At 49.3% G+C, this 25,992-nt stretch overlaps 1 protein-coding gene across 4 annotated transcripts in view; it reads right to left on the bottom strand.

The window, feature by feature from the left end:
- The window catches only part of RAD54L2 (RAD54 like 2), a 430,539-nt gene that overhangs the window by 112,315 nt on the left and 292,232 nt on the right, over positions 1-25,992 (bottom strand). For all 4 annotated transcript variants that reach the window (XM_030205506.1, XM_030205503.1, XM_030205505.1 and 1 more), the window contains exon 16: positions 15,358-15,563. In XM_030205506.1, coding sequence (XP_030061366.1) covers positions 15,358-15,563 — 206 coding nt within the window. The remainder of the gene's footprint in view (positions 1-15,357; positions 15,564-25,992) is intronic.

The raw sequence follows: 25,992 nt of genomic DNA, 5'->3' as shown, positions 1-25,992 counted from the left end.
GTTCTTCAGAGGACAAGTCCAGAAGAAGAGGGAACCATATCTGATGGGGCCAGAAAGGTGCTATCAGAATCATGGTTCCACGGTCTTGCCTGAGTTTCAGCAAAGTCTTCCCTACTAAAGGTATGGGAGGATATGCATACAGAAGGGCCTGTCCCCCAATGAAGGAAAAAAGCATCTGATGTTAGTCTGTCATGGGCCTGAAGCCTGGAACAGAATTGAGGTATCTTGTGATTGATCTGAGAGGCAAAAAGATCCACCGAGGGGGTGCCCCACGCTCGGAAGATCTTTCGAACAACATCCATGTTCAGTGACCACTCGTGAGGTTGCATTATCTTGCTCAACCTGTCGGCCAGACTGTTGTTTACGCCTGCCAGATACGTAGCTTGGAGAAGCATGCCGTGCTGGTGCGCCCAAAACCACATCCTGACGGCTTCCTGACACAGAGGGCAAGATCCAGTGCCTTCCTGCTTGTTGGTGTAATACATTGCAATCTGATTGTCTGTCTGAATTAGGATAATTTGATTGGACAGCCGGTCTCTGAAAGCCTTTAGAGCATTCCAGATCGCTCGCAATTCCAGGAGAGTGATCTGAAGACCTTTTTCGTGGAAGGACCAAGCTCCTTGAGTGTGAAGCCCATCTACATGAGCTCCCCACCCCAGGAGGGATGCATCCGTCGTCAGCACTTTTTGTGGCTGAGGAATTTGGAATGGATGTCCCAAGATCAGATTGGAGCGAATGGTCCACCATTGTAGGGAATTGCAAAAACCGGTGGAAAGATGAATGACATCCTCTAGATCCCCTGTAGCCTGACACCACTGGGAAGCTAGGGTCCACTGAGCTGATCTCATATGTAGACGTGCCATGGGAGTCACATGAACTGTGGAGGCCATGTGGCCCAGAAGCCTCAACATTTGCCAAGCTGTGATCTGTTGAGACATTCGAGTCAAGGACACTAAGGCCAGAAGATTGTCCGCTCTTGCCTGGGGGAGATAAGCTCGAGATGTCCGTGTGTTCAACAGAGCTCCTATGAAATCCAATTTCTGTACTGGAACTAGGTGGGACTTGGGATAATTTATTACAAACCCCAGCAGTTCAAGCAGTTGAATAGTCATCTGCATGGATCGTAGAACTCCTGCTTCCGTGGTGTTCTTTACCAGCCAATCGTTGAGATAAGGAAACACATGCACTCCCAGTCTGCGTAACAATGCTGCGACAACTGCCAAGCACTTTGTAAAGACCCTGGGCGCAGATGCTAGACCAAAGGGCAGCACACAGTACTGAAAATGCTGAGTTCCCAGACACTTCCTGTGAGCTGGAAGCACCGAGATGTGAGTATAGGCATCCTTTAAGTCCAGAGAGCATAGCCAATCGTTTTCCTGAATCATGGGAAGAAGGGTGCCCAGGGAAAGCATCCTGAACTTTTCTCAGACTAGAAATTTGTTCAGGGTCCTTAGGTCTAGGATGGGACGCATCCCCCCTGTTTTTTTGCACAAGGAAGTACCTGGAATAGAATCCCAGCCCTTCTTCCCCTGGTGGAACAGGTTCAACCACACTGGCCTTTAGAAGGGCGGAGAGTTCCTCTGCAAGTACCTGCTTGTGCTGGGAGCTAAAGGATTGAGCTCCCGGTGGGCAATTTAGAGGTTTTGATTCCAGATTGACAGCATATCCTAACCAGACTATTTGAAGAACCCACCTGTCAGAGGTTATAAGAGACCACCTTTGGTGAAAAAATATCAACCTCCCCCCCCCCCCCCCCCCAACAGGCAGATCGTCCGGCACGGATACCCTTAGCTCGGCTATGCTGCTCCGGAGCCAGTCAAAAACCTGTCCCTTGTTTTTGCTGGGGAGCCGGAGGGGCCTTTGGTCCTGCTGGGAGCGAGCTTCAACAGGCTGTCGAGAGGTAGGAGTGTACCTACGCCTATTATAGGAATAGGGAGCACTCCTCCTCCCTCCAAAAAACCTCCTAGAGGAGGAGGTAGTAGCAGAAGGCGTCCGGCAGGAGAGAGAATCCATAGCATCATGATGCTTCTTGAGGGTATCGACCATATCCCTCAACGTTCTCTCCAAAAAGGTTATCTGCCCCCGGCAAGGAACATCTGTCATTCACTGCTGGGTCTTCTGATCCAGGTCAGAGACATGCAACCATGAGAGTCTGCGCACCATGATACCCTGAGCAGCTACTCGGGATGCGGCATCAAAAGTGTCGTAAGCCCCCCTGGCCAGGAATTTGCGACATGCCTTCTGCTGCCTGACCACCTGGTAAAAAGGCTCAGCAAGCTCCGGAGGGACAGCTTCAACTAAACTGGACAGTTGCTTAACCGAGGTCCGTAAGTGAATGCTCGTGTACAGCTGGTATGTTTGGGTACGCCTCCCAAAAGAATCCAAGGTCCTAGACTCTCTGCCCGGGGGCGCCGAGGCATAGTCTCTAGTACTCTTGGCTCTTCGGAGAGCAGAGTCCATCACCACAGAATCATGAGGAAGTTGGGCCTTCACCATCACAGGCTCACCATGGACTCTGTACTGGGATTCGGACTTCTTGTTGACAACTGAACTAGAGAGAGGGCAAGACCAATTCCGCAACATCACTTCCCTGAGTGTATTGTGCAGGGGGGCCATTGCAACCTCTGCAGGCAGAGAAGGATAATCCAGAACCTCAAACATCTCAGCCCTGGGCTCATCCACAACCTCCATGGGAAATGGAATGTCCTTAGACATTTCCCGCACAAAAGATGAAAAAGAAAGGTGGAGATTGTCTAACTTCAATAGGAGGAGTAGGTTCAGAAGGAAGCCCCTGGGAGTCTTCTTCCGAAAAATACCTGGGGTCTTCCTCCTCTCCCCATGAGTGCTCCTCTTCGGTATTGGACAAAAGCTCTCGAAGAGCAGCCCGAACCCGAGCCTGTCTCGACTTCGAGGATCAATGTCCTTATGGGAGATGTCGAGAAGTAGACTCCTGCCTGGACTCCGATGAAAGCTTCCTCCACCGACATCAAGGGAGAGTCAACCCGGGTGGTAACCGGCTCCGGTATCGCAAGTGGTACCGAGGGCGGGGACCTCCTCACAGGAGAGGGGCCAGACGCCATCTCAGCAGTAGGTACAGGAGGCGCAAGCACCTCCGGTACCGAAGCAGGCTGACGGAGCAGTCCTTCCAGAAGCCCTGGAAGAATGGCCCGGAGACGCTCATCGAGAGCTGCCATCAGAAAAGGCTGCAGGGCCGGTGCAGGAGTCGTTGCCAGAATCTGAAGGGGCTCGAGAGCCGATACCAGGCTGCCGGATGACCGACGCATCGGCACCTCCTGAATGGAAGGTGAGTGGTCCTCCCGGCGCCGACGCTTCTCGGGTGCCGACTCCCTCAGCTCCCCGGAGCTCTCGGTACCATGAGAAGATTGATGACGGTGCTTCTTAGCCTTCGCCCGACGCCTGTCATCAACACTCCTCGGTACCGATGAGAACATGGAATCCTCACACCTCCTCGGGGCCGGGTCCGACTCAGGTTGGTCTCGGGGGGCCTGCATAGCAGTAGGTCTTGAGATGGGTGGAGACCCACTCAATGCCTCGCTGCTCCCAGCTCAAAGTGGTCTCTCGGCAGCCATTACCTGGACTCTCGATGCCGCTTCCCTTGACGCCAATGCCGCCAACCTCGGTATCGAAGCTGATGTCGACATCGAAGAACCGGACCGATCCAAAAAAAGTCTCTCGCGCTGAGCCTCTCGAGCCACCTGGGTTCTCTTCTTCATCAACTTACACAACTTGCAAGCAGCTGGAAGATGATCGGCCCCGAGGCACTGGAGACACCACACCAATGCATGTTCATAGGCCCTGTCTTCCACATAGGACCCAGGAACAGGATGGGCCCTATGAGTGTTTATGTTTATTGTGAACTTAATATACCACTTAATCCGAGAAGTGGGTCAAAACTGCACAAAGTTATAATAAATATATAAAAGTTAGAAAAGAATGCCATTAAAAATAGGATACAGCCAACACACACCAGAAGGGTAGCAAACAAAAGTAATTTAAATGTCCAAGCAATCCACTAGGCGAGACTGATCCCTGATCACCATAGGTTTGAATAAAAATGCGAGTTTTGAAAAGGCTCTTAAATATTTTATATGAAGAATATTCAATGTGAATGGAGCAAGGGAGGTCATTCCAGAGTTTGGGCACAAGAAAAAGGAAAGCTGAATGATGCATGGATTCATAAGGTGCTTGTTTGGAATTAGGGAGAACTCAGCTTAGGGGGAACAGTGGTCCAGGGAAGATGAGAAGCTGTGAATGTGGTGTAGTGCTAGATTCCTGAGTTAACCAGGCACTGATCTGAATATCGGCTAGTGCCCAGCTAACTTCTGGATCAATGGACATACCTGGATATTCAGTGCCAGAAGCCGTGCATGTCCCAGCACTGAATGTCTGGGGTTCATTCTAACTTCCAATATTGTGAACTTGTCCACAATAATGTTAAAAACAGACAAAAAAAAACAAACAAAAAACAGAAACCCACAAAAAAAAGGTAAAATTATGTATAATCATACCTGATAATTTTCTTTCCATTAATCATAGCTGATCAATCCATAGACTGGTGGGTTGTGTCCATCTACCAGCAGGTGGAGATAGAGAGCAAACTTTTGCCTCCCTATATGTGGTCATGTGCTGCCGGAAACTCCTCAGTATGTCGATATCAAAGCTCCATCCGCAGGACTCAGCACTTAGAGAATTACACCCACGAAGGGACACTCTGCCCAGCTCACCACCGCCGAAACGGGGGAGGGGAATTAACCCAGCTCATCCCCACACAAGTGGGGGAGGGGAATCCGTCCAGCTCATCCCCGCGGAGCGGGGGAGGGACACCACACCCGCCGATGCGGGGGGATCTGGCTTATCCTGCAACCGCAACCGCGGGAGGAGCTGACTGACCCTAACACCGCCGAAGCGGGAGGGGTACAAAGCTGCCCTACAGCCGCACGAAGTGGGAGGGAGTGCCGGCAGAATTTTAAGTCTCAATCCAGCCCCGTAAAACGGAGGGGAGAGGAATGCAGCAGCTCACTGTAACACAAACTCGTCTTAACTCTTGAAGAATCCAAGTGAAAAAACTTGAACACAAAGTCTTTCTGAAGTAACTGAAGACTAAACTTGAACCTGAAATGCAACCAGAATAAAAACAGTACAGATATCTGGGAGGGGCTATGGATTGATCAGCTATGATTAATGGAAAGAAAATTATCAGGTATGATTATACATAATTTTACCTTCCATATCATCAAGCTGATCAATCCATAGACTGGTGGGATGTACCGAAGCAGTACTCACCCAGGGCGGGACATTGAAATCCCTGACCTCAACACTGAAGCTCCAAACCGGGCCTCCGCCCGTGCAGCCACAGTCAAACGGTAATGCTTGGAGAATGTATGAGCCGAAGCCCAAGTTGCCGCCTTGCATATCTCTTCCAAGGAGACGGATCCGGCCTCTGCCATCGAGGCCGCCTGAGCTCTCGTGGAGTGAGCCTTCAGCTGGATAGGCGGCACCTTCCCCGCGGCCACATAAGCCGCTGCAATGGCTTCCTTGACCCATCTTGCCACTGTAGGCTTAGCAGCCTGCAGACCCTTACGAGGACCTGCAAACAGGACAAACAGATGATCCGATTTCTGGAAATCATTGGTCACTTCCAAGTATCTGATGATGACTCGTCTCACATCCAGATATTTAAGAGCAGAGTACTCCTCTGGGTAGACCTCCCTACGAAAGGAAGGGAGACAGAGCTGCTGTTTCACATGGAAGCGAGAAACAATCTTGGGCAGGAAGGAAGGCACTGTGCGAATAGTCACTCCTGCCTCAGTGAACTGCAGAAAAGGCTCTCGACATGAGAGCGCCTGGAGCTCGGAAACTCTTCTGGCTGAAGTGATAGCCACCAAAAAGACTGCTTTCAACGTCAGGTCTTTCAGAGATGCCCTCGACAAGGGTTCAAAAGGCGGCTTCTGCAATGCTCTTAGTACCAGGTTGAGATTCCACGCAGGCACCACTGAGTGCAGAGGAGGGCGCAGGTGATTAACTCCCTTGAGAAAGCGCACCACATCTGGCTGCGAAGCCAGGGAAGCACCCTTCAGGCGGCCCCTGAAGCAAGCCAGAGCCGCTACCTGGACTTTAAGGGAACTGAGCGACAGGCCTTTCTCCAGACCTTCTTGCAGGAACGCCAACACTGAAGAAATTGGAGCAGTGAAGGGAGAAAGTGAGCCTGCTTCACACCACGCTGCAAAGATACGCCAAACCCTGGCGTAAGCAGTAGAAGTAGAGTGCTTCCTCGCTCTCAGCATAGTGGCGATGACCTTGTCTGAGAAGCCCTTCTTCCTCAGACGCTGCCGCTCAATAGCCAGGCCGTAAGACCAAAGGGGGAGGGATCCTCCATCACCACGGGACCCTGATGTAACAGGCCCTGCTCCACTGGCAGCCGCAGAGGATCGTCGACTGAGAGCCTGATCAAGTCCGCATACCAGGGACGCCTGGGCCAATCCGGACCCACCAGGATTACCCTGCCGGGATGCTTTGCCACCCGGTCTAGCACCCTGCCCAACATGGGCCAGGGCGGGAACACATAGAGAAGCTCTTGTGTCGGCCACTGTTGGAGAAGAGCATCTACTCCCAGGGATCGAGGGTCCCGTCCTCTGCTGAAAAAGCGCGGCACTTGGCAATTGGCCGATGACGCCATCAGATCTAGGCTCGGCTGGCCCCAGCGCTTCGTGATGTCCAAGAACGCCTGAGCAGATAGCTGCCACTCTCCGGGCTCCAAGGTATGGCGACTGAGAAAGTCCGCCTTGACATTCATGACTCCGGCAATGTGGGTCGCTGAAAGCTGCTCCAGGTTCGCTTCCGCCCACTGGCAAAGATTCATAGCCTCCTTGGCTAGAGGGGCGCTCTTGGTACCTCCCTGGCGATTGACATAGGCCACAGCCGTGGCATTGTCCGACAGGACCCGTACAGGCTTCAACACCAGTACCGGGATGAACTCCAAAAGCGCCAACCGAATGGCTCTGAGTTCCAGGAGGTTGATAGACCACTTTGCCTCTGCAGGAGACCAGAGCCCCTGCGCTGTCCTTCCCAAGCAGTGGGCTCCCCAGCCCGACAACGAGGCGTCCGTCGTGACGACAATCCACTCTGGGGTCACCAGAGGCATTCCCGCAGACAACTTGTCTGTCTGCATCCACCAGCTCAGCGCCTTGCGCACTGCTGGGTCCAAGGGAAGGCGCACAGCATAATCCTCCGACATCGGAGTCCAGCGCTGCAGCAAAGAGAGTTGAAGTGGTCTCATATGAGCCCTGGCCCAGGGCACAACTTCCATCGTGGCCGTCATAGAGCCCAACAGCTGCACATAGTCCCAAGCCCGAAGGGGAGAGGCTACTAGGAACTGGTCCACCTGAGCCTGAAGTTTGACAATCCGATTGTCTGGCAGGAACACTCTGCCCACTTGGGTGTCGAATCGAACTCCCAGGTACTCCAGGGACTGAGTCGGGCACAGCTGGCTCTTCTCCCAGTTGATGATCCATCCCAGGGAGCTCAAAAGAGCAACTACCCGGTCCACAGCTTTGCCGCACTCTGCATAAGAGGGGGCTCGGATCAACCAGTCGTCCAGATAAGGATGGACTTGTACCCCTTCCTTTCGTAGGAAGGCCGCGATGACCACCATTACTTTGGAAAAGGTCCGCGGAGCAGTAGCCAACCCGAAAGGGAGGGCTCTGAACTGGAAGTGTCGTCCCAGGACTGCAAAACGCAGAAAGCGTTGATGAAGAGGCCAGATGGGAATATGCAGGTACGCTTCCTTGATGTCCAAGGATGCCAGGAACTCTCCTGCCTTCACTGCCGCTATAACAGAGCGGAGAGTCTCCATGCGAAAGTGCCGCACTTTCAAGGCCCGATTGACCCCTTTGAGGTCGAGGATAGGCCGGACAGAACCTCCTTTCTTTGGTACCACAAAGTAAATGGAGTAACGTCCCTTGCCAAGCTGACTTTCTGGCACCGGAACGACCGCGCCCAGGCGGATCAGATTGTCCAAGGTCTGCTGCACTGCCACAGCTTTGACCGGAGACTTGCAGGGAGAGAGTACAAACCCGTCTTTTAAGGGTCGGCAGAACTCTAGTTTGTAGCCGTCTCTGATGACTTCCAGCACCCACGCGTCTGAAGTTATTGTGGTCCACTCGCCCAGAAACGAGGACAGCCGTCCTCCAATCTGCACTGGGGCGTGGACCAAGACCCCGTCATTGGGTACGAGACCCTGGGGGAGGACCGGAGGGAGCACCTCCGGGACGGCGGTCTCTGCGAAAGGAATGCTGCTTGGGGGAGAAATTCCTCTTGAAGGAAGAGGGGGCAGAGGAACCCGACTTGCCCGGGGCGGTACCGACGGGCTTCCTGCAACCGTCCTCTGGAGGTACCGGGACGAGTACTAGCCCGAGCCCTGACCTCTGGTAATTTCTTGCCCTTAGACGTGCCGAGATCGGTCACGATTTTGTCCAGCTCGACCCCAAAGAGCAGCTTGCCTTTAAAAGGCAATCTAGCCAGGCGGGATTTAGAGGCGTGGTCAGCAGACCAATGTTTCAGCCAAAGCCACCGCCGCGCAGAGATTGTCTGAGCCATGCCTTTAGCTGAGGCCCTCAAGACATCATACAGCAAGTCTGCCAAATAGGCTAAGCCCGATTCCAGGGCCGGCCAATCAGCCCTCAAGGAATGATCCGAGGGGGAAGCCCGCTGCACCATAGTCAGGCACGCCCTGGCCACATAGGAGCCGCAAACTGAGGCCTGCAAACTTAAAGCAGCCGCCTCAAAGGACGACCTTAAGGCTGCCTCCAATCTTCTGTCTTGGGCGTCCTTTAGGGCCGTGCCACCTTCCACCGGCAACGCCGTTTTCTTAGTCACCGCAGTGATTAAAGAATCCACGGTAGGCCACAGATAGGCCTCACGTTCACTCACAGCCAAAGGATAGAGGCGGGACATAGCCCTAGCCACTTTAAGGCTCGCTTCCGGGACATCCCATTGAGCCGAAATTAAGGTGTGCATGGCATCATGCACGTGGAAGGTTCTAGGCGGGCGCTTCGTTCCCAGCATAATGGCAGAGCCAACAGGGGCTGAGGGAGAGACGTCCTCCGGAGAGGAAATCTTCAAAGTGTCCATGGCCTGTAACAACAGGTTGGGCAAATCCTCTGGGCTAAAAAGCCGCGCTGCAGAGGGGTCATCCGCTCCATCCGAGCGGGGATCCGTCTCCTCCAAGGAATCCGCAAAGGACCGTTGGGAGACCTCAGACACGCTGCCCTCATCTACATCGGAGGAGACAAAGTCCTCCAAGGCCTGGGAATCAACCCGAGGGCGTTTACCTCTGGGAACCTCAACCTCTTTACCAGACGAGGGAGCAGGGGCAGCGTTTTGCATGAGGAAAGCCTGATGCAGCAGCAAAACAAACTCAGGGGAGAAACCCCCCAGACTGTGCACTTCCGCAGCCTGGGCAACAGCCCTAGACGCACCCTCAACCGGCGCTCGCAAGAGCGGGGGAGAGACATGCTGCGCATCCAAAATGGCGTCCGGCGCGACACTCCGCGAAGGAGCCGCGCGGGAAGAACGGCGCTTAACTTTAGCCGCTTTTGTGCCGTCGCCCAAATTAAGGGCGTTCATGGCATTAATGTCTCCAACCTCAAGGGCGGCCCACGAAGAAGCCGTCCGAGCCGCGTGGCCGGCCAAGATGGCGGAGGCGAGGAGCGGGGGATGGGCGTTTATGGCGGGAAAAACCGCCACGCCGGAGGAAGGACCGGGACATTCATCGGTCACGAAACTGTCACCCAACAAGGGCGAATCAGGCTGTAAGACCCCCGCATCCCCTCTAGAAGCGCTCAAGCGATCCGGGGAGCGACCCTTTGCGCCCTCGCCCTCCGACGCCATATGCCACGAGGAGAAGAATCGGGGAACCCCCTGCCCGCTATAAAAAGGTAAAAATTACCTGCTGTCCGCTCCGAGCTGTAACGAACTGGTGTCCCAGTGAGTAGCTGCAATGAACGTTTAAATAAACGTCGAAATAAACGCCTTTAAGGACGTTTAAAATTTTTTTTTTTTTTTTAACGGAGCCAGCGGGAGGGGGGAGAAAAGGAGGGACCTGGCACCACCAGGTTTGCACTTGCTCAAAAGAGCCCTCAACCCCAGGCACTCAACAAAACCTAAAAATTAGGCTTGGAGGCCTAGCCAGAGCTGCTGCTGTGTGTGACCACCACCTGCTGAGATAGAGAACATACTGAGGAGTTTCCGGCAGCACATGACCACATATAGGGAGGCAAAAGTTTGCTCTCTATCTCCACCTGCTGGTAGATGGACACAACCCACCAGTCTATGGATTGATCAGCTTGATGATATGGAATCTTCAATTTCCCTGAGCCACATGGGAATAGAAATGCTAGGCTCTTCCCTACACTGAAATTTTGTTCTCAATGCTCCCTACCTTGATAAGCAGTATGTCCTTTATTCTGATGTACTCTGCATGTAAAATGGCTCTAAAGCCAAGGCAAAGAGGGAGAGGAAAAGGGACAGTCCTGGCTCTAGATAATTCTATTTTAATCCATTCGTTTGATGACATACTATATGAATATAATCAACAAAACACAAAATATAAAACAAATGTGATATGTAACAAACAAAACAAAAAATAGAAACACTTAAAATAAACTTAATACAAACAACAGAACCTCTTCTAAATCTACTCTCCAAAATAGTGAGTAAACAAACACTCTTTTATACATTTCTGAAAAAGCAAACAATCTGTAATATTTCTTAATTCCTGGGGCAGAGAATTCCACAAGGGTGGAACATATCAGGAAAAGGTGTCTAGGCCAACCCTGATTTCTAGTACAGAAAGCAAATAAAGTAGTCCTTTGAGATTATTTGGAACATAACCTTTATAAAGAGAATAACATACAATACATAAAATCTTAAATTTACATCTGATTTCAACAATAAAAAAGGTGTATAAGATAATGAGTGGAATGGAACGGGTCGATGTGGAGCGTCTGTTTATGCTTTCCAAAAATACTAGGACAAGAGGGCATGCGATGAATCTGCAGTGTGGTAAATTTAAAACGAATCAGAGGAAATCTTTCTTCACTCAACGCCTAGTTAAACTCTGGAATTCGCTGCCAGAAAAGGTGGTTAAGGCGGTTAACTTAGCGGACTTCAAAAAAGGGTTGGACGGCTTCCTGGAGGAAAAAGCCATAGAATGTTATTGAATGGACGAGGGAATACAGTATTTCTAGGATGGGCGGGACAAATTGCTTGTTCTTTGGGCCGCTGTCGGTGACAAGGCGCTGGGCTCGATGGAGCCTTGGTCTGTCCCAGCATGGCGATGCTTATGTACTTATGTAGATCTGTGAGCTCTGGAGTGATAATATTGTGCTTTTTTGGGCCCATCAATAGCAGTGAAGCTATATTTTGAATTAAAGCCTTTTATCCAAATACTTTAATACACCCTAAAAAAAGATTTGGCATAGTCTACTCTGCTGGTGATAAAAGAGTGAACTACCACAGTTAAATCTGACCAACTAAGAAGATATTTGAGCTGACAAATCATGAGCAATTGGTAAAAATAGGCACATACCATTTTAATCATATAAAGCCTCACTGTTAATTATTAAGGACCAATAACAAGCTGATGAAAGTGTTAAGAATCTGTAGAATACCTGATTAACTTTAAGCTGGTTACTGGCTCTAGAAAGCTATAGAGTTTAGAAATGTGTTATGTTTTAAAATTACTCAGTGACAAATAAGCAAATGGTGCCAACACCATTGCCTTGCTATATACTTCTCAACTTCTTCAAGTCAAGTACTCCCTAAATCAAACAATTTTAACCAAGTACCCCCAAGCTCTAATCAGCAGAGATTTTGAAATGGGCATTCCAAAAACAGACATAATCTAATCCATCTCTTTCTCTCCTAGTCACCTTCCTCTTATTCCCCAGTCTTCCACTAACTCTACCCCCTTTCCATCAAATGTCTCCCCTCTTTCTCTCCCCCTTCCATCTAGCATTATGCTCTCAGCTTCCTGCCATCCAGCATCTGCCCTCTTTCTTTCCCCCACACTTCCATCCAGTGTCTCCCCTCTTTCTCTTCTTCATCCTTCCATCCAGCTTCTTCCCTCTTTCTCTTCTCCATCCTTCCATCCAGCTTCTCCCCCCTTTCTCTCCCATCCAGCTTCTCTTCCCCTTCCAGCAGCAGCAAAACAACATACAGCAGTTGCATGGCCAAAGTCTTCCTGTAAGTGCTGTCAGCTCTGCTAGTCCCTCTCCCCCCTCTGATGCCGATAGTGTGCCAGAAAGACTAAGGCCATGCGACAGCTGTTGTTATTTTGCTGCTGCCAGCAGCAGCGGTGGGAGTGGTAGTGGGAGAGAAGCGAGGAAGGATAGGCTCTCAACACATGGAAGAGTCTACTGGGCAGCAAGTGCCCCCTGCAAAAGTCTTCTGTACCCTTAGGGTATGTATACTGCATGCTGAGAACCTATGCTATATAGTACCTTAATCCAAGTGAGGAAGATCCCTCCCACACTGATGTTATCCAACAGGGAAAATAAATACCCCTATTCCACCCCATCAAATGCCTTTTCTGCATCAAGGACACTGGTAAGGCTTTTTTTCTTTGCATGTTACACCAAGTAAATCACATTCAATATTTTCCTTATGTTATCTAAAATATGCTGATTCTTAATGAAACCAAGTCTCATTTCCTCCAATTATCAATAGACAATGTTTCTACTTCTTCCTTTATATTTTCATTAAAAATACACTAGGATATCTACTCTTACACATGGTCTTCCCTCCTGCCTCACTAAGCTCTCCTGAGGTAATTTTTCCCCCAATTCTATTATTATCTTCCTTATTTATTAATTTGCTTTTCCAATGAAACATCAAAGTGCAGAAAAATCTATATAAATAATTCCCACCGCCAACGTTCTGAAGCTCACTCCGTGGCAGTGAAGCCCTGAACCCATGAAGCCCTGTAGTGTTCGTAGGCTCAAAGTACCAGTCATAGACCCCCCCCCCTCAACCCCGCCCCACCCACACATAATTCACAACTCCAATGTTCTGAAGCTGCCGCCGTCCAAGTGAAGCCCTGAAGCCTTGAAGCCCTGTAGTGTTCATAACCTCACAGCCGCACTCAGCCCCGCCCCCGCACAATACGTCACTCAACCACTCACAGCACCCCACTAGCACTCAACGAAAGCTGCCAACCCCCTCCCCCAACTTTGCACCCCCGCCAACCCACTGTCGCCCCCCTCGGTGCATCAACCCCCCCTCCCCGGCACATCAACCCCCTCGCCACCCGCACCTGCCACTGGTAACGCTGTCCGGCTGCTGCTGCTTCTCCTGTTCAGCAGCAGCAGCGGCCGCTACAAAAAGAAAAAAAGCCATAAATGTTTTTAAACCTGAAATGTGGCACCGTAGACAGCCATCAGGCATTGGCTGTTGGCTCTGCAGCCGCTCCTCCTCTCACCTCCACGTCACTGCCCCTGGAGTCAGACCTGGGAGAAGCGCAGCGACGTGAGAGGCGAGAGGAGGAGCGGCTGCAGAGCCGACAGCCAATGCTTGATGGCTGTCTATGGTGCCGCGTTTCAGGTTTAAAAACATTTATTGCTTTTTTTCTTTTTGTAGCGGCCGCTGCTGCTCAACAGGAGAAGCAGCAGCGGCCAGACAGCGTTACCAGTGGCAGCTGCGGGTGGCAAGGGGGGGGGGGGGGGGGTTGATGCGGAGGGGGGGGGGGGAATCGCTGGACATGGGTAGATGGAGGGGAGGGTCGCTGGACATGGGTGGCTGGAGGGGGGCAGGGTCGCTGGCTGGAGGGGGGGCAGGTGGGGAGGGTGTCCTGAGACCAGAGAGGTGGGGGTGGGGCACACAACACTCACTGTCTCTCACACACACTCTCTGTCACACACACACACACACACACACACAGTCTTACACACACAGACACTCTGTCTCTTACACAAACACACAAACACTCTGTCTCTTTCTCTGACACACACACTCTCTCTCTCTCTCTCTCTCTCAAACATACACACTCCGAGGAAAACCTTGCTAGCGCCCGTTTCATTTGTGTCAGAAACGGGCCTTTTTTACTAGTACAAAATAAACATTAGTTCAACAAATACACAAATAAATCTAATCAGAACAGTTTCATTAAACTGATATTCTAGGAATTCTAGATGTATTTGATTATTTTAGACTCTCTTGCTCTGTTGCTTTATACTCTCTGAATTGTTTAGTGTTCTGTAGGCCTGCAAACTTTTTGCGTGCGCTAAAAATTAGCACACGCTAACAATAGACACACCTACAGGAGTATAATGGGTGTCTCTATCATTAGCGTGTGCTAAAAATGTTAGCGCACATACAGCGCGGTTTAGTAAACAGGGCCCTAAATGTCTCAAAAATGCCTTTATATGAGTGGAGGAATAGCCTTAATGGTTAGCACAGTCAGCTGTGACCTTGGGGAAATGGGTTCAACTCCCATTGTGGCTCCTTGTGATCCTGGGCAAGTCACTTAATCCTCCATTGCCCCAGGTCCAAAAATTTTCCAATTGTGAACCCACTACTGACAGAAGGGTATCTGTATATAATAATGTAAACTGTTTTGCTTGCCCACAGGAAGGCGGTGCATAAAACCCATTACCCTTTACAGTTTATTTGAAACGTCCCACTATGATCATCAGCCTGATGAATTTTCAGTCCCTTTATCATTTTTTTAGCTGCCATACTAGTTACTTCCCAGCTCTTCTGCCATGCTCCACATAGTTTTGTTTGGTCATCCTTGCCAAACGTTCCATTTTTTTCTGTCTCTATATTATCTTAGTCCAGACCTCAATTTATTTCATAAACCTTCTTCTTCTTCTTCCTGTTTTGTTTTTTAATATATATTTATCTTGCAATCCACAGCTTTCTGAGCAACTATTTCTTCTCTCTTTTATGTCTGATTTTAGCTTCTATCATTCCTGCACCCCCACCCCCTTTACCTGTCTCATAAATTAGCCATGGATTGCTCCCTTCCCCAATTATTCTCCTTGAAAAAAAGACCTCTGGATTTCTTGTAATTATCCTCGAACCTTCCAATTTTGTATCAGGGCCCTGTTCATTCTCCAACTCAGAGAACTATTCTTTTTCTGCACTGTATGATCGGAAATGAGGATAACTGTATTTGTCCCATCTACAACTGCTGCCACCATTATAGCTAATCAAACTGCCATATATGACCCAATAGTTAGACACACCCCAAGAATATAAATCATACAGGTTCCAGAGTAAAGATACCTTAAGGCCTGGTTCATAGTAGTAGAAGGGACGCAGCAGTGACCATCTTACCTGACATCCCCTGTTTGGAGATCTGACGGTCATAAATTTTCTTCTCTAGTGTATAGTCAGACACCAGCCGGTAGATATGGCATTGCTTCTTCTGCCCATAGCGATACACCCGACACACTGCTTGTGCATCATGGCATGGGTTCCAGGAAGCATCAAATACCACCACACGATTCGCTCCAATCAGATTAACGCCTAGGCACCCAGCTCTTAGTTTAAACAAAAAATATAATTAAACACCAAAATGATACCAGATTTGTCCAGGCAACTTTAGGAGTTATTTGGACAAATCTTCCCTTTTCAATGTCTTCACCCCACCGACCATTTGAAGTTATGCAGAGACAGGCAGAGTTTGAAGCAAGCTGGGGGCAGGGTTACAGATTAGCAGGCCAGCACTAATATTCAATGCTCTCTCGTTAAACTTAGCTAGGTAAGTTCAGCCACATAAGTAGGAGTCTTAAAGATACCCAGCTAACTTTATCTGTGTATACTCAGAAGGAAGACTTATCCATTTAAGTGTGCTGAATATCCAGATAACTTTATCCAGTCATTGGCCTGTTAAATATTCTGAATATTCACTCCCAAATGTTTTCTTTATCCTTTGAAAGTGTAAAAAAACATAATTTAATTAAATAGCAGAAAGAATTAAAGGAGTGGTGATCATGCAGTATATGATTTTTACTGATATTTGGAGAAGGAAGAATTTGTTTTATCCACTGATTCTGGTTCTGAGAATCTTCATATATCATTTAGGACCACTAGGATTTCCTTACTCCATTTAATGGCAACAATAATACCTCACAGGTTAGCACTGTAAATACTTTGATGTTTACTTACAAAGAAAGGTAACCGGGTAAAAAGATTTCTACCTGGCTAAACTGCCCTGAGTGAAATCTGCCTTCACCACAGTGGCTAAATGTGCGTGTAGACTTCCATATGCTTGTACTTACAATAGAAGCATCCCTGGTGAAGGGAGGCGGAGTACGGATATGTTTAGGTCAGGGGAATAAACAACATATATATTTGTATTTTCAAATGCACATATGTTATTTTGCTGAACTCACTTTGAAGATGTTCCTGTTTTTTTGCCTTTTATGCTGGAACATAGCATTTATATGATAGCTATATATATATTGGTTCTTATAATTCAGGTTGCTAAGAATTTAAGGACCCCTGATGCAGGCATTAGCCAAAACACAGCCAGGTCGGGTCATCTGTTTCTTAATAAAAATGTAATTGTCTAGATTCTTCATGTTCTCTCCATTTTTTTTCCTGCCTCTGCTCTTCTCTGATGACTGCAGAATCTGGTTCTTCTCTTCATCTGTTTAAGTACAAACTTAAGACTATAGGTCATCTGGGAACAGAGAAATACATATTGTACCTGAAAGTAAGGCATGAGTGTCACGAAAAGCCTAGCCACCCCCCTAGGGTTACCTCGTGTCCTCTTAGAAGTTCTATCCCCAGAACAGCTCAGGTCCGCCTGCACCTGCCGCTTGTACTCTACACTAGCACCCTCCTCCCACCGACTGGGTCACAACTGCCTCGGTGAGTCTCCCGCTCTCAAATTATCCCCAGTGATTTCTAGATTACTGGCGCCCACAGACCCAGCACACAAACCACCAGGATTCTTTATCAGTCCAGGCATCAGAGTCAACAAACAAAATTGTTTATTATCTTAAAATTGAACAATGAACAAATGAAAATGTGCAATCAGCAAACAAGTAACTGAAATATGGATCAATTGTAACACTAACTAACAATTTCCTTACTTCCTAGAAAGTACCTGGTCAAAGAACACTTTCTGAAGTGAAATTAAACACATAAATTTGAGCTACTGAATGCAGGCTGCATAAAAGATTTATTGGGGACTGGATTTGATCACAACTCCTTATGAAGCCACGGAGTGAAACGGATAGTCTCCGTCAGGTTCAGATTAGTGTTCTTTGACCAGTCTACTATCTGTGCCACTGTAAGGATATTTTTTAAAAGCATGGCTTAAAAGGATAGCATTATCACATATAAAAGTTATTTTTATAAACATATCAAAGTATAAATGGCGGTTTTTGACCAATGAAGAGACTTATAGCCAACACTGGACGTGGTTCTGATGTGTTCCAGGTTTCTGAGGTCTTTTTCTCCAACACCATTACTGTGAAGAATTACTCTGTGACCATTTTCCTTGACTCTTTTTTTGCTTTGGTTTCAATAACATAATGTGTGTTCGACTATCTTCTTTTTGCTGTTTCTAGATAAACCAGATGCATGCCATTCGCTGTTCATAATAGTTGTGGAAGTCAAAAATTAATAAAATGGAGATGATGTTGCGAATCCAATAGCAATTATAAAGCATATGGTCAGTCAAGCGGGTTAAGCAACAAACCCTCCGGGAGATGTTACAACAAAAAGACCTCTCTCAAACAAAACAAGCTGTTCAATCTGTTAGGACTTGAGCTGTCTTACTCTACCAGTATGGTTGAAAACCTCACTTGAGGAAGACTCAGATGTCTGCCATACAATTATGGAGAGAACTGCATGCATGGCAGACTGGTCTGAAGGCAGGGTCGGCGTTAGGGGATGGCAAACAGGGCAACTGCCCTGCGCCCCCATGCCACAAGGGGCCCAAAGCCTGCCTGAAGATGAAGGACGCATATTCTACAGATGGACTTTAGGGCTCCTTCCCCAGTTTCTGCTCTGGGCCCCTGAATATCTAACACCAGCCCTGTCTGAAGGGACATGAATTGCTTATGTGGCCAACCTTCTGATGGAAGAAAGCCAAACTGCCTATCAGGCCACTAAGCCTGGTGGGACTACCGGATACACTAAGATAAAATGGGTCTTTGTCATCCAGATTGGGTGGGTAAAGTAGAGAAACCTATCTGCTTAAATTACAGAAAGATTATTTCCAGCCTAAAGAGAGTCTGTGATTCTTGTGTTTCAAAAGGTGAAATTAGATCTTACCTGCTAATTTTCTTTCCTCTAGACCCTCCAGACCGGTCAAGACGCGTGGGTTATGTCCTCCTACCAGCAGAGGGAGACTGAGAAAACACTAAGCTTTTGAAGCCTGTATATATAACCTGTGCAGAACCTCCACTAGCCAGTATACCCCTGACAAAGCAGAGAAACAAAAAACACTAACAACAACTAGCAACCCTGTACGTGGTCACAGTAAACTGCAAAAACAAGAAACATCTTCCGCTTGCTCTTACGGAAACATGTTCCTTTGCCTTTGATAAAACAGTTGGGCTTCTACAGGTGGACTATCAAAGAAGAGCCCCACCTGTCCCGGACTCCTATCACAAAACAGAAATAAACAGTCTGCAATTAGAGAAACAACAATTTACAGCAGCCAAGAATTATCCAACAAACACACCTCCTGGCCTCCAATACAGACAGGGCGGGCTCTTGACCGGTCTGGAGGGTCTAGAGGAAAGAAAATTAGCAGGTAAGATCTAATTTCACCTTCCTCAGCGACCCTCCAGACCGGTCAAGACGCGTGGGACGTACCAGAGCAGTAACTAACTTATGGGAGGGACCTACTAAGGCCAGAGGTCAAAATTGCTGCCCCAAAGCGCACCTCGTCCTTTGCATGCACAGGAATCCTATAATGCTTCACAAAGGAATGCAACGAAAACCAAACCGCAGCCCGACAAATATCTAACAGAGAAATCATACTATTCTCCGCCCACGAGGCTGCCATTCCCCTAGTGGAATGAGCAGACCAGCCCCTAGGCACCACAGGACCCTTCACCAAGTAAGCAGATGCAACCGCCTCCTTCAACCACCGTGCTATGGTCACCTTAGGAGCCGCTGCACCCTTCTTTGGGCCACCATGAAGAACGAACAAACGGTCAGAGGCTCTGAAGTCCTGAGTTCCAGAGAGATAACAACTCAAAACTCTCCTGACATCCAGCTTGGCAATACCACGCTGCTCCGAATCTCCAGCCATATCACCCAACACTGGCAGAGAGATGACCTGATTAACATGGAACTCGGAAACCACCTTGGGCAAAAAAGGAAAGCACCGTCCGCAACGAAACCTTTCCCTCAGAAAGGACAAAAATGGTTCCCTAAAAGACAAAGCCTGAAGCTCTGAAACACTCCGTGCTGAAGTAATCGCCACCAACAAGACCGCCTTTAAAGATAAATCCTTACAAGATGCTGATACCAGAGGCACAAACGGAGGCCTGATCAAAGCATCCAAAACTAGCTTCAAATCCCACGGAGGCACCATCCGTCACTGAGGCGGACGCAGCAACTTAACACCCTTCAAAAAACGCACTACCTCAGGCACAGACGCGAAGGACTTTCACTGAAGCTTCCCACGAAAACATGACAAAGCTGCCACCTGAACCTTCAGTGTAGACAAGGCCAGACCTCTATCAACACCATCGTGCAAAAATTCCAAAACTTCCGCCACCGAAGAGTGAAACGGCCGAACTCGATGGTCTTCACACCAGTGCTCAAAGATTCTCCAAACCCGGACATACGCCAAGGAAGTGGATCGTCTACGGCAACTCAACATCGTAGCAAAGCCACTGGACGAAAGCCCCTTCTTCTTCAACTTGTGCCGCTCAAGAGCCAAGCCATAAGCGAAAACCGAGCCGGATCCGGCATGATTATCAGGCCTTGACACAGAACTGATCCCAACAAAGGCAGGGCCGCCGCCCCTGCCAACCGCACCAGGTCTCCATACCATGGTCGACGCTGCCAATCCGAAGCTACCAGAATCACCCGACCGGAGTGATGTTCGATGCGCTATATTACTCGACCGACTAACAGCCACAGAGGAAACACATACAGTCACTCCCGAAGCCAAGGCAACAGAAGAGTGTCGATTTCCTCCGCTCAAGGGTCTCTTCAGCGACTGAAAAAAAAAAATCTCTGAACTTGCGCATAGCGAGCCGTTGCCCTAAGATCACCGAAAGTCCCCAGACCGACACAACTCACTGGAACACTGACCGAAGAAAAGACCACTCTCTGGGATCTAGAGTGTGCCTGCTGAGATAATCTGCATCTATGTGACCTACCCCGGCCACATGCGCTGCCAAGAGAGCCTGAAGATGAGTTCAACTGCGCCGCCAAGGCTCTTTGTTCCCCCCTTGACGGTTGACATATGCTACTGCCATGGCATTGTCACAGAGCACTTGGACTGCCTTGTGGCGAACCACCGACGTCAAGGCCTGGAGCGCCACCCGAATGGCCCGAGTTTCCAGCCGGTTGATGGACCACTCTGCTTCTGCCCGAGACCACTGGCCTTGAGCTACCTGACTGAGACAATGTGCCCCCCAACCTTGCAGACTGGCATCCGTGACCATTACCAGCCCCTGTGGGGACTCCAACGGCATTCCTTTCCCAAATTGCGCGGACTGAGCCACCAGCGGAGACTGAAACGAGGGGCCACCGACAGCGGACAACACATTTCCAAGTCCTGCGACAGAGGGGACCAACGACTGAGCAGAGCTGACTGTACCTGACGCATGTGCGCCCTGGCCCACGGAACTACCTCTATGGTCGCCGCCATCAGGCCCAGGACCTGACGATAAGTATGGGCCGTCGGCGCCTTCTCTGCAAGGAACCGACGAATCGGACCCTGTAACTTGGAACCAAAAGGCTGCACAAAGGAAAGTGAAGATAAGCTTCCGTCAAATCCAGGGAAGTGAGAAACTCTCCTTTCCTGACCGCACCAGTGACCGACCGCAACGTCTCCATCCGGAAAGAGGGCACCTTGAGTGCCGCATTGACCCTTTTGAGATCTAAAATGTGACGAAAAGTGTCCTCTTTCTTGTGGACCACAAAATAGATCAAATAGCACCCTGAGCGTTGCTGATCTGAAGGAACAGGAACCACGGCTCCCAACGCGAGCAGCCACCGCAGAGTGTCCCTCACTGCTGCCCTCTTGCTCCAAGACCGACAGAGGGATTCCAGAAACACTTCGGGAGAACAGCTTTCGAATTCCAGCGCACATCCGCCTCGAAACACCTTGAGAACCCACTGATCTGACCTGATTTGGGCCCAACTCTGGTAAAACAGACTCAGCCGAGCCCCAACATGCACCAGAGCCTGAGCCCGCACACCTTCATTGGGAATTGTGGCCTGAATACTAACCTCCCGCGGAAAAGCCACGCCCTCCGCGACGACTCTCACGAAAGAACTGTGTGCGCTGGAAAAACCGACCCCTAGAGGTCCTACTACTATTAAACATTTCTATAGCACTACTAGACTTATGCAGCGCTGTACAAATTAACATGAAAAGACAGTCCCTGCTCAACAGAGCTTACAATCTAAATTGGACAAACAGACAGCTAGGGGTAGGTCCCACTCGATCTGCCCGGCCTATACCGCTGAGCCTCCCTAAACCGTCCCCGAGAGGAACTAGTTCTGGCCCCTGCCTTGAACCGAAAATCTGGAAGCCATAGAACCTTGGTATCACTAAGACCTCACACTAACTTGTCCAAATCTTCTCCAAAGAGCATAGCTCCCTTAAGTGGCAGAGACCCACAACCATAGCCATATTTTTTGTCTGAAGTAGGCAACAAATCATAAAAGCCTCAGACAAAAAGGATGAACCCATGTCCAAGTCGACTAACTCCTGACCCCCAGAAGAACCAACATCTACTGAATCATCCAGGAGCTTCTCGGCCCAACGAAAACATGCCCGAGCTACCAGACCCCCACAAACCGAGGCCTGCAGGGCTAGAGCCGACAAAACAAAACTACGCTTGAGAAAAGATCCCAACTTCCTATCCTGAGGATCACGGAGAGCCGTTCCTCCATCAACCGGGATAGCCGTAGCTATAATTACTGCCGTCACTACTGCATCTACCGTGGGAGCCTTAAAGGAATCCCTATCGTCCTGAGGGAGGGGATAAAGCCTCGCCATTGCCTTTGCCACCTTACACGGCAAATCCCATTCCTGACAAATCATCTCCCGGAGATCCTTGTTCATAGGGAAGGATCACGCCTGACGCTGAATGCCCTTCACCAACGGATCCTGGACAGTTTCCCCCAACGCCACCTCAGGACCAAACTGAAGGGTGGACGACACCTGATCTATGAGTTCTGACAGCTCATCTCTATGGAAAATCCGCACTACTGAAGGATCCTCTCCAGGAATCCAACAATCCTGCTCCTGAGAGCCGTCAATTCCATCTGACTCCCCCAGATCACTAAGCGCAGCTTCTGCAGCTACAGGAGAAAAACATTGCCTGTCCTCTGACCACTCTAACCGTGGTCTCTCAGCCAAGACGGAAATAGCCCCCCTCTTCCAATTGGGGGGGGGGGGGGGGGAGGGGGGGGTCCCGATCTCCAGGCCTGATACCGCGTCCAGACAAAATCTGGAGGAAAGCCCACCATTCCTGGACCGTCATTAGGCCCTTTTGTGCCAAAAACGGAGGCCGCAGGCCCAAAACTAGCCAGCTCCATGGGCCGCGTCAGACTCAAGATGGCGGCTGTTCCCGCCGAAACTGTTCCCGCTGACAGCGGCCCTGCCTACGCTCCCGCTGACCCGGAGACTCCCGACACCATCGATCCCTCCGCGGTCAAGTCGGGGGGTGCCGCAGCCACCTTTATAGGTGCACCGCAAAGCTACACTGAGCGCCCGGCGCCTCTACCCCTCGCCACGAGCACGCGCGACATCGGAGGAGCTGGGCCGCCATAAACCACGAGGGAAGGGAAAAGCTGTTCCGCAAACGCGCCAAACCAAAAACTCACTCACACTGCAAAAGCACTGGAGAAAGCGCTGCTCTCTCGTTCCAGCAAGGAATCAAAACCCCCGTTCGGTCCGCTGAAAATAAAGAAATAAATGCCCTTAAAGGCACAGTACTCCAACTCTGGCAGCTGGAAATTGTAAGGCACTCAAGGCTACAATACTGAGAAAGCAGCCGAGGCACAAAGCTGCCAAGCAAAACGAAATAGAATAACTGACCTTAAAGGCACAGTACTCTAATTCTGGCATCTGGAAATTGTAAGGCACTCAAGGCTACAATACTGAGAAAGCAGCCGAGGCACAAAGCTGGCAAGCAAAATGACATAGAATAACTGACCTTAAAGGCATCGTACTCTAACTCTGGCATCTGGAAATTGTAAGGCACTCAAGGCTACAATACTGAGAAAGCAGCCGAGGCACAAAGCTGCCAAGCCAACAGAAATAGAGAGCAGCACAGGGGGAGGGACCCAAACATAGGTGTAACACCCCAGGGGGAAAAACTGGGCCCCACCAGACCCAGGGCCCCAAAGCACTTTTTTTTTTTTTTTTTTTTTTTTACACACACGTACAGGGTACTGCAACAGAATAAAGTTTGGAAGGAAAAAATCCTACGACCCAATGACAAACTACCTCACCAGATTATTGGAGACTGCACAGGCTGTCAACTGCTACCTCTGCTGAGACTGAGAAAATACTGGCTAGTGGAGGTTCTGCACAGGTTATATATACAGGCTTCAAAAGCTTAGTGTTTTCTCAGTCTCCCTCTGCTGGTAGGAGGACATAACCCACGCGTCTTGACCGGTCTGGAGGGTCGCTGAGGAATAAGATATTTTCTGTTGGAAGTGGGTCAAACTTGACAGAAAGTACAAGTCAGATTGCCAAACAGAGCTTCTTCAAGTGGTTTATAAAAGACTTCCGCTCCTTGAAACAGTAACAAATCTGATAGCAGTCTAATGACATCCTGGAAGGGGCGCTGGAATTATCAGAAGTACCAGGGGACCCTTGAAAATAACATCAGGACAAAGATGGGTTGCTATTATCTAGATCACCATAACAGATCAATCTTGAGGCCAGTGAGCCAGAAAAAAATCTCAGGAGGAGGAATGCAAAAAGAAGAGAGCAAAATTCACTCCAGAGGGAAGCGAAGTAGTAGGACCATCCAATGACAACTATGGAGACGGGGGACTATAAAAGAAAAGAAAAAGAAAAAAAAAAGAAAACGCACGGGACAACAACTTAATACTGGAATATTTCTACACCATCACAGAAAGTGTACCCCAATACAGTGTAGTGACTGTTTATTAAAAACTAGTAAAAAAAGGCCTGTTTCTGACACAAATGAAATGGGCGCTAGCAAGGTTTTCCTCAGTGTGTGTATGTTTGAGAGAGTGTGAGAGTGACTGTGCGAGTGTGTGTGTGTGAGAAAGTGAGAGAGTGAGTCTGGGTGCGAGTGTGTCTGTGAGAGAGAGAGTGTGTGTGTGAGAATGAGAGTATGTGCAAGTGCGTATGTGAGACACAATGTGAGAGTGTGTGTTTCACACAGATACAGTGTGTGCGAGAGAGAAAGTGTGTGTGAGACACAGACTCTCTGTGAGACTGAGTGTATGAGACCAAGAGAGTGTGTGAGTGACTGTGTGACACATAGTGAATGTGATACAGTGTGAGACACAGAGTGTGTGAGAGACAGTGTGTGAGAGTGAGAGAGAGAAAGACATTGACTGTGAGAGAGAGTATGTTTGTGACAGAGATACCTCCCCCCCATCTCTGGTGTCAGGCCCCCCCCCCCCTCCCTCTCTCTCTGGTGTCTGAGTGTTACTGTGCATAACGCTGAGCTCTGGCTGTGCTTCAAGGAACTGACCAATCCTATTTAATAGAATGCACCTCCAACATTCTGAAGCCGAGAAACCTTGTGTGGTTGGGTCACTTCTGCTTGTGACAAACCCGGAAGTACATGATGTCAATTCAGGAGATGGATACAGAGAGCAGGAATGCCTCAGCCATGCAGTCAGCTTCAGAATGTTGGAGGTGCGTTTTATTATATAGGATATGTACAGCTTTCCCCATCACCATTCTGGACAGGGAACAAATAAAACACACACAACACAAATTACAAATAAATGCATCTAAAGCATACCTAAAATAAATAGACATAAAACCCCTAAGACTATCAGGCTTATTTTCGAAAGAGAAGGGCACCCATCTTTCGACACATCGCAAGATGGGATTTCTTCTCCCAGGGTTGCCCAAATCGGCATAATCGAAAGCCAATTTTGGGTGTCCTCAACTGCTTTCCGACGCGGGGATGACCAAAATTCATGGGGGCGTGTCAGAAGCATAGCAAAGGCGGGACTGGGGCGTGCTTAACACATGGGTGTCCTCGGCCGATAATGGAAAAAAGAACGGTGTCCCTGACAAGCACTTAGCCGACTTTCCATTTTTTCTTGTGACCAAGTCTCAAAAAGGTGCCCGAACTGACCAGATGACCACCAGAGGGAATCGGGGATCACCTCCCCTTACTCCCCCAGTGGTCACTAACCCCCTCCCACCCTCAAAAAAAAAAAAACTTTAAAAATATTTTTTGCCAGCCTCAAATGTCATACCCAGCTCCCTGACAGCAGTATGTAGGTCACTGGAGCAGTTTTAGTGGGTGCAGTGCATTTCTGGCAGGCGGGCCCAGGCCCATCCCCCCACCTGTTACACTTGTGGTGGTAAATGTGAGCCCTTCAAAACCCACCACAAACCCACTGTACCCACATGTAGGTGGCCCCCCCTTCACCCCTTAGGGCTATGGTAGTGTTGTACAGTTGTGGGAAGTGGGTTTTGGGGGGCTCAACACACAAGGTAAGGGAGCTATGCACCTGGGAGCAATTTCTGAAGTCCACTGCAGTGCCCCCTAGGGTGCCCGGTTGGTGTCTTGGTATGTCAAGGGGACC

Source organism: Microcaecilia unicolor, chromosome 6 (genome assembly GCF_901765095.1).
Source record: "Microcaecilia unicolor chromosome 6, aMicUni1.1, whole genome shotgun sequence".
Lineage (NCBI taxonomy): Eukaryota > Metazoa > Chordata > Amphibia > Gymnophiona > Siphonopidae > Microcaecilia > Microcaecilia unicolor.
The sequence above is the reverse complement of the archived record's forward strand: the minus strand, read 5'-3'. Positions and strand labels throughout refer to the sequence as shown.